This window comes from Lactuca sativa, chromosome 3, assembly GCF_002870075.4.
Source record: "Lactuca sativa cultivar Salinas chromosome 3, Lsat_Salinas_v11, whole genome shotgun sequence".
Taxonomy (NCBI): domain Eukaryota; kingdom Viridiplantae; phylum Streptophyta; class Magnoliopsida; order Asterales; family Asteraceae; genus Lactuca; species Lactuca sativa.
This window is the reverse complement of record NC_056625.2, coordinates 196,192,181-196,206,326: the sequence shown is the minus strand read 5'-3', so window position 1 is coordinate 196,206,326 and position 14,146 is coordinate 196,192,181. Positions and strand designations below refer to the sequence as shown.

The window sequence follows — 14,146 nt, the reverse complement described above, 5'->3', positions numbered from 1 at the left end:
GCTCATTTGCTCCAAACCATCCAAGAAAGCCTCAAAGAAAGCAAAGTGTGTAGTAGTCTCATAAAGTGTAAGTTCTCCTTAAGTGTCTTAATAAAAGTCTTGTTGTTTCCCACATAAAAGAGTTGTGTTCAACAATCTGGTATCAGAGCCTGGTTTCTTGATAGTGAGAACGAGTGATTCTCGTTGTATCGTGAGTAGTTTGTGACTCTACAAGTTTAGTATCGAAACTAGCTTTTTTGGTATTACCGAGGTACTGCCAACACGATGGGTGATATCCAAGTCGTTGGAGGAATCAAGAAACTCAACAACAACAACTACAAAACGTGGGAAACATGTATGAAGTCCTACTTACAAGGACAATATCTATGGGAGGTCGTTGGTGGAAACGAAACTACACCACCAGAGGAAGACGTTAATGGTGCTTTGCGCAAATGGAAAATCAAAGCAGGCAAAGCAATGTTTGCCTTGAAGACCACAATCGAAGAAGAGATGTTGGAGCATATTCGGGATGAGAACACCCCGAAAGAAGCTTGGGACACGTTTGTGACGCTTTTCTCAAAGAAGAATGATACGAGACTACAACTTTTGGAGAACGAGCTATTATCAATCTCACAACGTGACATGACGATTGCTCAATATTTCCACAAGGTCAAGTCGATATGTCGGGAGATTATTGAACTAGATCCGCAATCCGTCATTGCAGAAGCTCGAATGAAGAGGATCATTATCCATGGACTGAGGCCGGAATATAGAAGCTTTATTACTGTTGTACAAGGATGGCCCGTTCAACCATCACTTGTAGAGTTTGAGAATTTGTTGGCCAGCCAAGAAGCTATGGCTAAGCAAATGGGAGGCATCACGCTGAAGAGTGAAGAAGAAGCACTCTACACAAGTAAAAGTCGGAGGAATTTCTAGCAACCTTCTAAAGAAGGATACAAAAATGATGACAAAGGGAAGAGTCAACCAGGAACCTCACAACCATGGAGATCTCAAAAGACCGACAATAAGAGTTCTCGGGGGAGGAGGTTCGAAGGCAACTGCAACAACTGTGGAAAGTGGGGCCACATGTCCAAGGATTGTTGGTCAAAGAAAAAGTCTGTGGAAAGTAATGTCGTAACTTCCAAAAAGGAAATAGAGGATGAATGGGATGCTGAGGCATTATGTACCATAGAAGAAAACGAGTTGGCACTCATGACAATGATGGGAGAGCGTATCAACTATGAGAATGACTGGATCATTGATTCAGGATGCTCTAATCACATGACTGGCGATCAGAACAAACTACAAGACGTGAAGGAGTACAAAGGGAGTCGCATGGTACTTACAGCCAACAATGCACGACTTCCAATTTCTCAGATTGGAAAAATGACGATCATGCCTGGTAATAAATCTGACATGGTGTCACTACATAATGTGTATCACGTGCCAGGTATGAAGAAGAACTTGTTGTCGGTATCACAACTAACATCATCAGGCAACTACGTCTTGTTTGGCCCACAAGATGTGAAGGTCTATCGAGATCTTAAAATATCAGAAAAGCCAACGATGGAAGGACGGAGAGTGGAGTCCGTCTATGTGCTCTCCGCAGAGTCTGCCTATGTAGATAAGACTCGTAAGAACGGGACAGCATATCTATGGCATGCACGGCTGGGACATGTTGGTTATCACAAGTTGAAGGTAATAATGAAGAAATCCATGCTCAATGGATTACCTCAACTTGAAGTTAAAACAGATGTTGTTTGTGCTGGATGTCAGTATGGTAAAGCTCATCAATTACCATACAAGGAGTCAAATTTTAGAGCAAAGAAGCCACTATAGTTAATTCACTCAGATGTGTTCGGTCCAGTCAAGCAGACATCAGTTAGCGGGATGCGGTACATGGTGACGTTCATTGATGATTATTCGAGATATGTGTGGGTTTTCTTCATGAAAGAAAAGTCCGAAACATTCTCAAAGTTTCTAGAATTCAAGACAACGGTCGAAGGAGAAGTGAGAAAGAAGATTCGGTGTCTACGCTCAGACAATGGAGGAGAATACACCTCGGAAGAATTCAATCGCTATCTGCAAGAATGTGGTATACGTCATCAATTCACATGTGCCAACACACCTTAACAAAATGGTGTAGCTGAGAGAAAGAATCGGCACCTTGCAGAAATTTGTCGAAGCATGCTACACGTGAAGAATGTCCCGGGAAGATTTTGGGCTGAAGCAATGCAAACTGCTACCCATGTGATCAATAAACTTCCCCAACCAAGGTTAGGTTTCATCTCACCATTTGAGACACTATGGAACATGAAACCTACTGTTAGCTAATTCCGAGTATTTAGCTGCGTTTGCTACGTATTTGTGCCTAGTCATTTACGTAGCAAGTTTGACAAGAAAGCATTCATGTGTATATTTGTTGGATACGACAATCAAAGAAAAGGGTGGAGATGTGGTGATCCAACAAGTGGAAGATGCTACACTTCAAGAGATGTAGTGTTTGATGAAGCATCTTCATGGTGGTCCTCAGAGAAGAAAGTATTACCAGAGTCGGAAAATATTGAAGAAATTTTAAAACAAAAGATGGGGGAGAAAACTGCACATATTTGGTCAAGTGTTGATACACCTGAAGATCCGAGCGAAACTGATGTCATTGAGCAAGAAGTAACTCAAACAAGTGATGCCGGTGAAAGGGAGTCGCCGCCTCCACAACTTCGAAGGACGAAAAGAATCCGAAAGCCTAATCCCAAGTATGCTAATGTGGCCATTTTAGAAGACGGTGTTAAAGAGCCGGAGACATATGAAGAAGCAGTTAAGAATAAAGCTTGGCAGAAGGCAATGAAAGAAGAAGTTATAGCCTTAAAGCAGAATCAAACGTGGGAACTGGTACCAAGACCAAGAGATATAAAACCCGTTTCCTGCAAGTGGGTTTATAAATTAAAACGACGCACAGATGGATCAATTGAAAGATACAAGGCTCGTTTGGTGGCTCGAGGGTTCTCACAACAATATGGACTGGACTATGATGAAACATTTAGTCCAGTGGCGAAGATAACTACTGTATGGGTGTTGCTAGCTCTTGCGGCTAGTAAAGACTGGAAATTATGGCAGATGGATGTGAAGAATGCTTTCTTGCATGGAGAATTAGATTGGGAGATCTACATGAACCAACCAAAGGGATTTTAGGATGCAGTTAATCCCACTCATGTGTGCAAGCTGAGAAAAGCTCTTTACGGATTGAAGCAGGAACCAAGAGCCTGGTAGGGTAAGATTGTTGAATTTCTTACCCGAAGTGGTTATTTAGTTGCACATGCAGACTCAAGCCTGTTCGTCAAAGAAAAAGAAGGGAAGTTGGCAATTGTGTTGGTTTATGTGGATGACTTGATCATCACCGGGGATGACGAAAGAGAAATCCATCAAACAAGAGAAAATCTATCGGTGCGATTCCAAATGAAAGAGCTGGGGGAGCTTAAACACTTCTTGGGGCTAGAAGTTGATCGTATAAAGGAAGGGTTGTTCCTCTGCCAACGAAAGTATACAAGAGATATACTTCAAAAGTTTGGCATGTTGGAGTGTAAGCCAATATCAACACCAATAGAGCAAAATGCCAAGATATGTGCTCATGAAGGAAAAGAGTTGGATGATGGAATGATGTATCGACAACTAGTAGGTAGTCTTATCTACCTAACTTTATCTCGGCCTGACATTGCTTATGCTGTTAGAGTTATGAGTCGATACATGCAAAATCCGAAGAAACCTCATTTGGATGTTGCCCGACGGATCTTGAGATATGTCAAAGGTACAATTCACTATGGTCTCTTGTATAAAAGAGGAGAATACTGCAAGTTGGTTGGATATTGTGATGCTGACTATGCAGGAGACCATGATACCCGAAGATCAACCACTGGGTATGTGTTCAAGCTTGGGTCGGGGCCAATATCATGGTGCAGTAAAAGACAACCAACCGTATCATTGTCAACCACAGAAGCAGAGTACAAAGTAGCAGCCGTAGCAGCTCAAGAAAGTACATGGTTGGTACTCCTAATGGAGGACTTACATCAAAAAGTTGACTATGTTGTACCACTTCACTGCGATAACCAATCTGCAATTCGGCTGGCAGAAAATCCAGTATTTCATGCTAGAACAAAGTATGTGGAAGTGCATTATCACTTTATCAGAGAGAAAGTCTTGATGGAAGAAATTGAGATGTGGCAGATCAAGACCGATGACCAAATAGCAGACTTGTTCACCAAAGGGCTGAGTACTGGAAAATGTGAAGGTTTTCGCTGTCAGCTTAACATGGTACGAAGAATGAGGGCTAGTGCTGAGGGGGAGTGTTAAAGATCATCACTAGCCCAATAGAACAAATATTATTTAGAAGACTTTAGCTTGTTCTAGAATGCTCTAGAAGATTCTAGAACATTATGGAAGACTATGGAAGACTCTGGAATATACCGGAAGAGTCTAGAATACTCTAGAACGACATGGAAGACCCTGGAAGGATATGGATCATTCTAGAAGACACTGGAGCAACCTAGACCTCTCTAGAACATGGTAGAACGTTCTAGAAACATATGGAAGCATGTAGAGTATGTTAGATAGTTCTAGAGTTATCTAGTATGTAGTAAGTGTATGCTAGTATCTAGAACCTTCCTAAGAGGCCTATAAATAGGTATGGAGCTCATTTGCTCCAAACCATCCAAGAAAGCCTCAAAGAAAGCAAAGTGTGTAGTAGTCTCATAAAGTGTAAGTTCTCCTTAAGTGTCTTAATAAAAGTCTTGTTGTTTCCCATATAAAAGAGTCGTGTTCAACATCTCTCTCTCTCTCTCTCTCTCTCTCTCTCTCTCTCCAAATAGCGTTCACGTCTGTTACTAGGTTTAAGGGCAACCTAAAAGAGCTTCACTAATAATTTACGTCTATAATAATTTAGTTAATGGTTCAGACACCTAATATAGCTGGTTTTTAATTGTTGAATTTTTTTTTAGCTTTTCAAATTTAGCTTTTTTTTTCGTAAACTCTTAAAAACAACCAACTTCTTCTCCCCAAGTTTGCCTCTTTTCAACTCCTTCTTTGATGTGTCCTCACAAAAATCACTATCTAAAAATAACTCTTGCGAAACACGGTTAGACAGCTCACGTCAGTCCTCATCAGGTAAAGGATTGTTGGTATCCAAAAAATTAAAAGAAAATTTATCTGTTTGAATCACATCATCATGAATATTAAATTTCACCACTTCCCCATCATATTCCATACAAAGAGTACCATTAAAAACATCGATTTTTGTCTTAGCCATTTTCATAAATGGTCTTCCTAATATGATTATAATTTTGTCCAAAACATCCACATTGTCCATGTCCAATATGTAAAAATCAACGGGAAAAATTAGATAGTTCACTTAGACTAGAACATCCTCGAGTAAACCTTTTAGGTGTACTATCGAGTAGTCATCCAACTAAATGATAATCCTGGTCCTATTTAGTGGTCTTAAATTTAACGATTTAAAAATAGAATAAATGAGGACATTGACGGATGCTCCAAAATCTAGTATGGGTTCTAGAAAAGTGAGGTTTTCCAATTTACAAGGAATCTAGAAAATTCTCAAATCCTTGCACTCTGGAGGTAAACCTTTTTGTAAACCTAAAAGATATTTTCACCAACTTTAATTGTTTAATTACCTTTTATTTTCTTTTTCTTAACACGATGCTCTTTTAAAAATTTAGCGTAACGAGGAATTTGTTTTGTAGCATCATAATATTTACATCTACCTTTCAGAAGGTGTCAATGATCTCCTCTTCTTCTCGTTCGTGCTTCGTTCATTTAAGTCTTGATTGAAATAGTCGAACTGGATTGTACTATTTTAGAATTCGCTTCACTTTCTTTGGAGTTTCTTTTTCTTCACTTTTTTCAATTCTTTTTTCACCCATGGTCTCTTCGTCTATCTCATCATCAACCATAATTTCTTCTTTTTTCTAGCTTGCATAGGTCTTCATAAATTTTCCCATTTCTCAAGGTAACCATGCCCACATTATGCTTCAAATTATATTCAGTTTGCACATCCCGTTTGCCTTGAGATTCAAGTCGACTCATGGAGGTTGCAAGTTGAGACATTTGTTATTGCGTATTGTTTATGCTCGATCTAATTTCATTGTGCAATGCATAAGTGCTAGTTGCTAACCTTTTACTATGTCTTCTAATGCTACTTTGGAGTTCCCAAATTGCTACTATGAATTCTGCGATTGAGAAATTGGTTCTTGTTACTACTAATAATTCTATTGTTGATTCTGAAAATTTGCTTGATGCTGTTGTTGCTGAAGATGTTGCTAAAAACCAGACGACTGCTAAAATTGTTGTCTTTGCTGAAAATTACTGCTCCAACATTGATTATCTTGCTAATTAAATTTTTTCTGTTGGTAAACTCCGACAACTTTTACCACAACAATATCCTATTGCAATAACGAAAACATATCAGTTGGTCCCCATTTTTTTAAGAGGATTCCACACAGCTTATTGCATGTGTAATTGTTTTTTCTATAGTGAGCAGAAGAATGAATTTCATGTGACAACTGTCAAAATTTGAGACAACTCTAGATTTGATAAACTAAGTTGCACGTGTAGGCACGGAATATTCTAAACTTTGTAACTAGAAGTTAAGTTATAACCTACTAGAAACTTGGAAAGAAATAGAATTGAAGGATAATGTACTTAGATTTCACATTGATATATGAATTCTATCACTACTTAACTGTAATGGATATCCTTATTCGGGACATTCTTTGACTTGAACTTCTTTGCATGAATCATGTAGAAACATCATGCACATGACCTAATAGTAGAAATTAGGTCCGAGTCTCGTAGGAACTTAAATCAAAGCTGAAAACTAGGACTAGTATACTTGATTCCTTAATTTCACACGAATCTCAAAATCATTACATAGAATGCCAATAATATGATTTTAATCAAACTATGTAACTTGCTACAAAATATAAGTATTTTACAATGAGTAATTTGATTATTTCAAAAACTAAACTCAATTCCTTATGGTGTTAACAATGTTATTTGGTTTAAAACAAATCAAGATACTTTATATCCATTATGATAATTTAGAATGTCCAAATTTTACATAATTTTATATAATGAATGCAAGTTTTATAAAATTTAAACTACCTCAAAATTTTATATTATATATAACATCCTTAATTAATTATAAGTCATGGAACATAAATTTGATCATGAAATAATAAATTAGGAATATTAGCCTTATTTATGAACATAAGTGTCAAGTTTTTATACATTTCACCATAAAAGCTTATACTTTATAAAAACTAAATTTCCAATATTTATAAAAAGAAGCTGTAATATATCCCTTTATTCCCTTTCAATTTCGTCCACACCACCTCCCTCCTTCTCAATTCACTCTCATTCTCCAACACACACACACACACATCTCTTTTCTTTCTCTCTCTAGAAAACTTTTCTCCTCCTCTCAAGAAAATACGAAGTTAGAAGCAGAATTTGTGGGAGAGATTTTTCCAGTCGGTAATTCATGAGTCTACATGCATCTCTGTATTTTGGTGGAGAGAGACCCTATAGAGATGACGAGAGAGACCGGGTATCCAGATAGATGAAATCTTTCTTTTCTCTCTTTCGTTCTCTCTAAAACCCCCATTCCTTCTTTTCCTTTCACCCATGAAAATTTCCAGCAAAAGCCACCATTTTGCATAAAAATATCCATCATCATAAGGACTCATCAAGGTAAAAAAACCTAACTAAATCATGCATGCAAGTTTCTACTATTTTCTTATGATTTTATGTGCTAAATCTTTATCTTCATATCTTTTTTTATAAGATCATCACCATTTTTGGATTTTATGATGATGTTTGTATATTTTTACCAAGAACATCTTACATGTTGCTTAGATGGTGAAAATCCGTCATCAAACCTATGTTAAGATCTTGATTTAAGCCATGCATGTGCAAATAACATCACAAATTGACTTCTGCTCCTTCATCTTCTTCAAACTTTTTTCCTATGGTTAAAATGATTTTTAGAACATCATGGATGTGTTATAACACCATGCATGTATGATAAACAAGGTTGCATGTTCATGATCTTAGTGCAAAAATCAACTTTTAAAGATCAAAACATCAAACTCAAGCTAAGAGTTTTTGAGAAACAAATTTTTTTTACATGAATACATGTATGTATTTTATAATTTTAAATATTTTATCTCTGAAAACATGAATATAACATGCAGGAGTCATGATGTCTTTAAAAGATTTCTAAAGATTTACTCAAGGTAATGATGAAAACTCACTTTTTCCAACCTATTAACATGCATGCAATCTGCTATATTACTTCACCTGGCTTTGAACTGCCACATCTCACTCATTTCTTAGCCAAAAATCATGATTATTTTTCTGAACTATAATAATATGAGTTAGCTTTCCAACCCAAGTGTTCTCACTATAAAACATTAAGATTTCGATTTTTAATACTGTTTACAAAACTGTTGCTCCAACAACACTATCCTTATGAATATTAGTTTTGTGTTGCATGTTCAAAGGACTTATTCCTCATTAAAAATCTAGGAAAAATTAATTTGAGCACTTAACATCATATATTCAGAGGGACAAAAAGATATTGATTCATAAGTCTTTATAACATGTTGCAAAATTCTCAAACTTACATTAATAACATTTACCAAAATCACAAGAACCAAGTTTATTTCTATAATACATTCATCCTTTAGGCATGTTTTTCGACATCCAAAATAAGAAAACGACTTTGCATTGTTTTAAAAATGTATGAATATATTCTGGAATTTTTCAGGTCAATATATATTTTCTTTATTTTTACATGAAAATATTAAGAAAGAAGAGTGTTAAAGCATATAAAATACTTACGCAAGTAAATAAAATCTGAAAACATTCATGAATGACCTATACTGTATACCAACGTCCCCCATGAAGTTTGAGAAAAATTTATTACTATTTACCATTAGTTTTTATTTTATTGTTATTAAGCACAAATAAATAATAAAAATCGGGTTTCAAGTTATAAAAATCACATTTATTAATTTTAAAAGCTTTATATAATATAACCTTCACAAAAATATTTGATGAATTTTCCATAACCGTTTACTAGTTTTTCAAGATTTAATGTATATTAAATGAATTAAATTAGTGAAAAATAGTTAAACTTATCCAAAATTCATAAAACTTTACCAAAAAAATGTTTCTTATATTGTAACCTTAAGTAAATATTTTGAGGGTTTATATTAACTGTTTACTATTTATTTCCATTTTCTTAGTATTAAACACATTTAAATTCTAAAAAAAGGATTTATTGTTCAAAAATGACTATAAATAATTTTCCCAAATTATGTACACTGTAAAACAGTTACAAAAAAATTATAAGAATTTTTAATGATAATTTAGTATTTTTCCATGATTTTATGATTGTTCAAGGAATTAAAATGGTAAAAAATAGTTAGCGAAATAAAAAATTAAAGAAAATTTATCTTAACCTATTTGACTTCTGTTGAAACTGAAATACAAAGTTTGGGAAATTTTAGAACTAAACTGATTTAGTTTTTGAGTATTTAATCATTGGAACACCTCTTAAAATGTTAAATATTAACATTTCAGAAATAAGAATTTTCCAGTTAAATTGTTATATAACAATTGATTCATGGAAATTTAATTTTCATAGAAAAATGTTTATAACTCATCAATATCAAAATTTTTGACACATTATTGGCATAATTCTATTGTAGTAGTAAGTATACTAGTATTAGATTTCAATTAGAGACTCATTAGTGTGTAACATCATTGTAGGAATCGATAGTGGTACAAATGGAGAGTAGTTCAAGGCACCATTTGCATTATCTCAAAGCATTGTGCGTATTCATGACTCCCCCTATTTTCGGTTTTTATGTTTTAAGGTGGAAAAACATGCCCGAAAAACTATTTATTGTTCATTGTATTTAAATTGTTTTGTATCAAACTTGATTAGTATATTTTTCTATGTATATCTATGCAACTTGAAACATGAGGCCTTATCGTCATAATTCCCTTCCCTTACAATAACCACTAAATCTTTGAGCAAATGGTCATTATGGATAGCGCTATTAGGAATTGACAACTCCTCACTCGCCCGATTGCTTGAGTGCATGATACCATATTAATCTATTTAACGATAAACATAGTTCTTGATAGTGCATCGGTATTAGGCCTGGTTGTGAACTCATTGTTTGCTCATATACATAAAAACTTGTTACCTATTATAGCAATAAACTTTGTTTCTCATTATAACAACAAATTTTGTTACTAGAAACTTATTTACTTATTTTAACAACGAAGTTGCATCAGTCATTTACTTGTTTTAACAACTTATTTACTTTTGTTACCAATTATAGCAATAAACTTTGTTTCTCATTATAGCAATAAACCTTGTAGCAACGAACTTGTTTGCTCCTTGTAGCAACGAACTTGATTGCTTATTATAGCAATGAAACTTGTTTACTCGTTTTAGCAATGAACTTTATTTCCCATGAGAATATGAACGTTGCATCTCTTTTGGGCAACATACTTTATCTCTTATGATGACAACGAACTTTGTTTATGCAAACTTATTTACTCATTTTTGCAATATATTTTTGTTTATGGAAACTTTTATCAAAACTTTGATTTTGATTCATGAAACCAATATTATTTTTAATCTTTGAACTCACCAACTATTTTTATAGTTGACGCTCATTTTACATGTTTTTTTCAGGAATCATCTAGTAAGAGGCACGTAGAGACACAACACTTGTAGGAGCATTTGCGTGTGTTGTCTTTCAAATACATTGTAATTTATTTTAAAATGTTGTTCAAACTCATTGTACATTGTAATTCTTTTTAATACTATGGTTGATGTTGTCATTTAACGTTTGCTCTGAGACACTTTGTACTGTTACATCCCATGTTTCCGCTTTAGCGGGGTGTGACATTTCGTCAGTTCAGATATATGGGCTTCGAGATGAGACAAGTTGTCATCTTTTATCCCTCACAATTAATCAGTGTACTACTTATCTTCATTTTCAGAATGTTTTGACTCTATAGCTAATTTTCTGATTAGAGCTTGTATTTGAGTCAGAGTTATATCACTGAGGGATCTGCTACATGAAGCATTTAATAATCTTTGCTCTATATGTGTTAAGCCTCCACAAAAAGATTAGTAGAGCTGATATTCGTTGATTCTATGTTGCGGACATCGAATAATCATCTTTTTGAAGCGTTCCCAATATGCATGGAAAGATTGTTTTTTCCTTTTTTAATGGTATGGATCTCACGACAAAGGTTCAAAACTCGAGCTGTCCGAAAATATTTTTCCATGTATAACTTTGTGAGCTCATTTCAGGTAGTTATGGAGTCAGAGGGAAGATAAAATATCCATTCCATTGCCAAATATTGTACTAATAGGGAATGCCCTTAAATTTATTTGATCTTCTGTGATGGCATGTAGCTTTATACTAGAATATACGACATGAAATTTCATTAGGAATTTGTGCGAGTCTTTGTTTTCGAGGCATTGGAATGTAGGAAGGAGGTGTATTAACACATATTTAAGTTTAAAATTGTAGGCATCAAAGAGTATAATGTAGAGACGTTGCTGAGTGACTTCTTGTATGTTACTCATGCTTGATTTTTAAGTAAGTCTTTCAGGATCGGACTCAGAAGAATCTATGCTCTCAGATTTTTTGGAAGGTGGTGGGCAGGGTTTCTTTGCACTATGAGCAGGTGAAGATGGAGGTGCTTTTAGTAGGGCTGTGCATGGGTCGGTTTGGGTCGGTTTTGGACCCAAATCCAACCCAACCCATAAATGGTCAGTTTCTGGTTTTCAGAACCCAATATGATCAATTTCTGGTCGGTTCGGTTTCTCGGGTTCTAAGGTCAGTTTCGGCGGTTTTTCGGTTTCTTGCGTTCAACCCATACATTCATGGGTTCTTGGTTTAAACCCATGGGTTTTAGGTGTTAACCCATTTTCCATAAATGAAGCAACAAGTTAAATACTTCAATAAACACCAAATTTAAGTTAAATACTTCAAAAAGCATGAGTCTTACAATAAATAGTCTATTACAAGTTACAACTAAAGCTCGAAATAGCCTATTACAATAAAAAAAACAATCAAGTATGAGACAGTTTCTCGGTTTGGATTGGTCGGTTTCTTGGGGCGGTTTGTCGGCTTTAAGTATATATGGGTCGGTTTCTCGGATTGGATGGGTTGGTTTTTGGGTAAAAACCGAAACCAAACCCGATTTTTCGGCTTTTAAAAAATTCAAACCCTAACCGTCAGTTTTGCTTCTGTTTCGGTTTTTTCGGTTTCGGTTTTGTCGGTTTTAGATGGTTTCTCAGTTTCTTGGTTTGGTTTTGCTCACGTCTAGCTTTTAGGAATGATGAAAAGGTGATTTCGGGTTTGCTCCACAAGGGACTACCTTGTGGTGTTTGGTTTCTGGTGGTAGGGAGGGTGATGGCTTTAAGGAACCTGTTTGTTGCCTATGATGTTTCACTATCTTCTTTAGCTTTTTTATTTTATTTTTTTAGTTTTCTCAATTTCTGGATCGAAGACAAAATTACATATATGTAAAGATCTGGGCATACAAACTATTAGCAATACCATGTCCCCGACAACAACACCAATTTGTTAAATATGTAGTAATCTTCTAAAAAAATAAAATATCACTGCTCGAATACACTAAAAGATAGCACATGAAAGCATAGCCGAATTCATAGGGACACAATCTAAATGTCAATGTCTCTTTTCGCAAAGTGCATACTAGTCAAAAACATAAAATATAAAAACGAGGATTTTTGTTGTAAAATTAATAACTAAAAATTGCAGTAAAATAACTATAGGAAATTCAATAATAAAAAATGTTTAAGTTATAATATGGCTCTCCTTATTATGCAATCAATCTAGATCTATTTATTTAAAATGTGTTCTATCTAAGCTGATACTGAAAACTAGTAATAACCTATAGTAAGTTCTCATTTACCAAATTAATTAATCAAAACAAGCTCTTCAGTTAATCTTAACTTTTTACTAACTTAATTAAACAAACTCTTAATCAAATCAGAAATGCAACATTAATTATGATTTGTGTAAAATTCACAGCAATATTCAACACTTTTCATAAGCTTGAAAGCCTAAAAATATGTGATTTTTAGTTTATAACAAAATCAAATTCGAATGCAAAACCAATATGTTACTTGTTACTTATTACTACTTTATTAAAACAATTACGAATTTTAAAAAGTGATTAACTAGATTGACTTAATCCTAATCACGTGATCAGTCTAATAAGAATGAAAACTCAAATATTTATTAAGCACAAAACTGAAACAACTAGATATAAACCCAAAGTAAAAACCAAATCTTTTGATTAACTACATAAAAAGTCGAAATCTATGCAGAACCAAAAACTAGCGTGTTTAGCTAGACATGACTAAAAGCAATCTAAAACTAATAAAATGTAAATCAACCAATAAACCTACACTAACTATACTAACTGGTCGGTAAACATCTAAAACGCCGAAAAAAGTTTGAAATTCGTCTTATTATGAATATGATGGAAGTCTGACTTTATTCCGGAAGTCAGGAAGGATATTTATAAGTAGCAAATATTGTTATATACGGATTATAGAGATTACAGGATAGAATTTTCAAAAAAGAAAAAATAAGAAAAATTCAAAAAATATTATAGACTGACTTTTAATGAACTAGGATGCCTTTTTATGAATTTTGGCTTAAAAACGATCATGTTTTCCCAAAAACACAGCCATTATGATCGGGTTTTGCCATCGAGGTCACAAAAATCGATTTTTGGCTCTAGAAAGTTGCGAACATAAAACACGATAGTGTAAAATTTGATGTGATCGTGTTTTGTAGTCGAGAGGCTCAAATGAGGTCCAAACTGGTCTAAAAATGTTGCGAAATAAATATATCATCCCAAAATCATGGTAAAATTTTTTCATTTTTGTAAACCATTTCACAACCCATTATAATAATAAACCACTATTTTAAAAACAAATTTATAAAATCAGAGTATTAAAATCTCTCAAAACATATATCAACAGGAGGATGTGTACGATCATAAATGCGCTTTGCCCCTGATGTAC

The 14,146-nt window shown here is 34.5% G+C and overlaps 1 protein-coding gene across 1 annotated transcript; it reads left to right on the top strand.

Annotated features, from left to right (window-relative positions):
• The first annotated feature begins 264 nt into the window (after positions 1–264).
• On the top strand, positions 265–915 carry LOC111879824 (uncharacterized). The gene has a single exon (XM_023876255.2). It carries the CDS (start codon positions 265–267, stop codon positions 913–915), a length of 651 nt encoding a protein of 216 aa, XP_023732023.2.
• Positions 916–14,146: the final 13,231 nt, after the last annotated feature.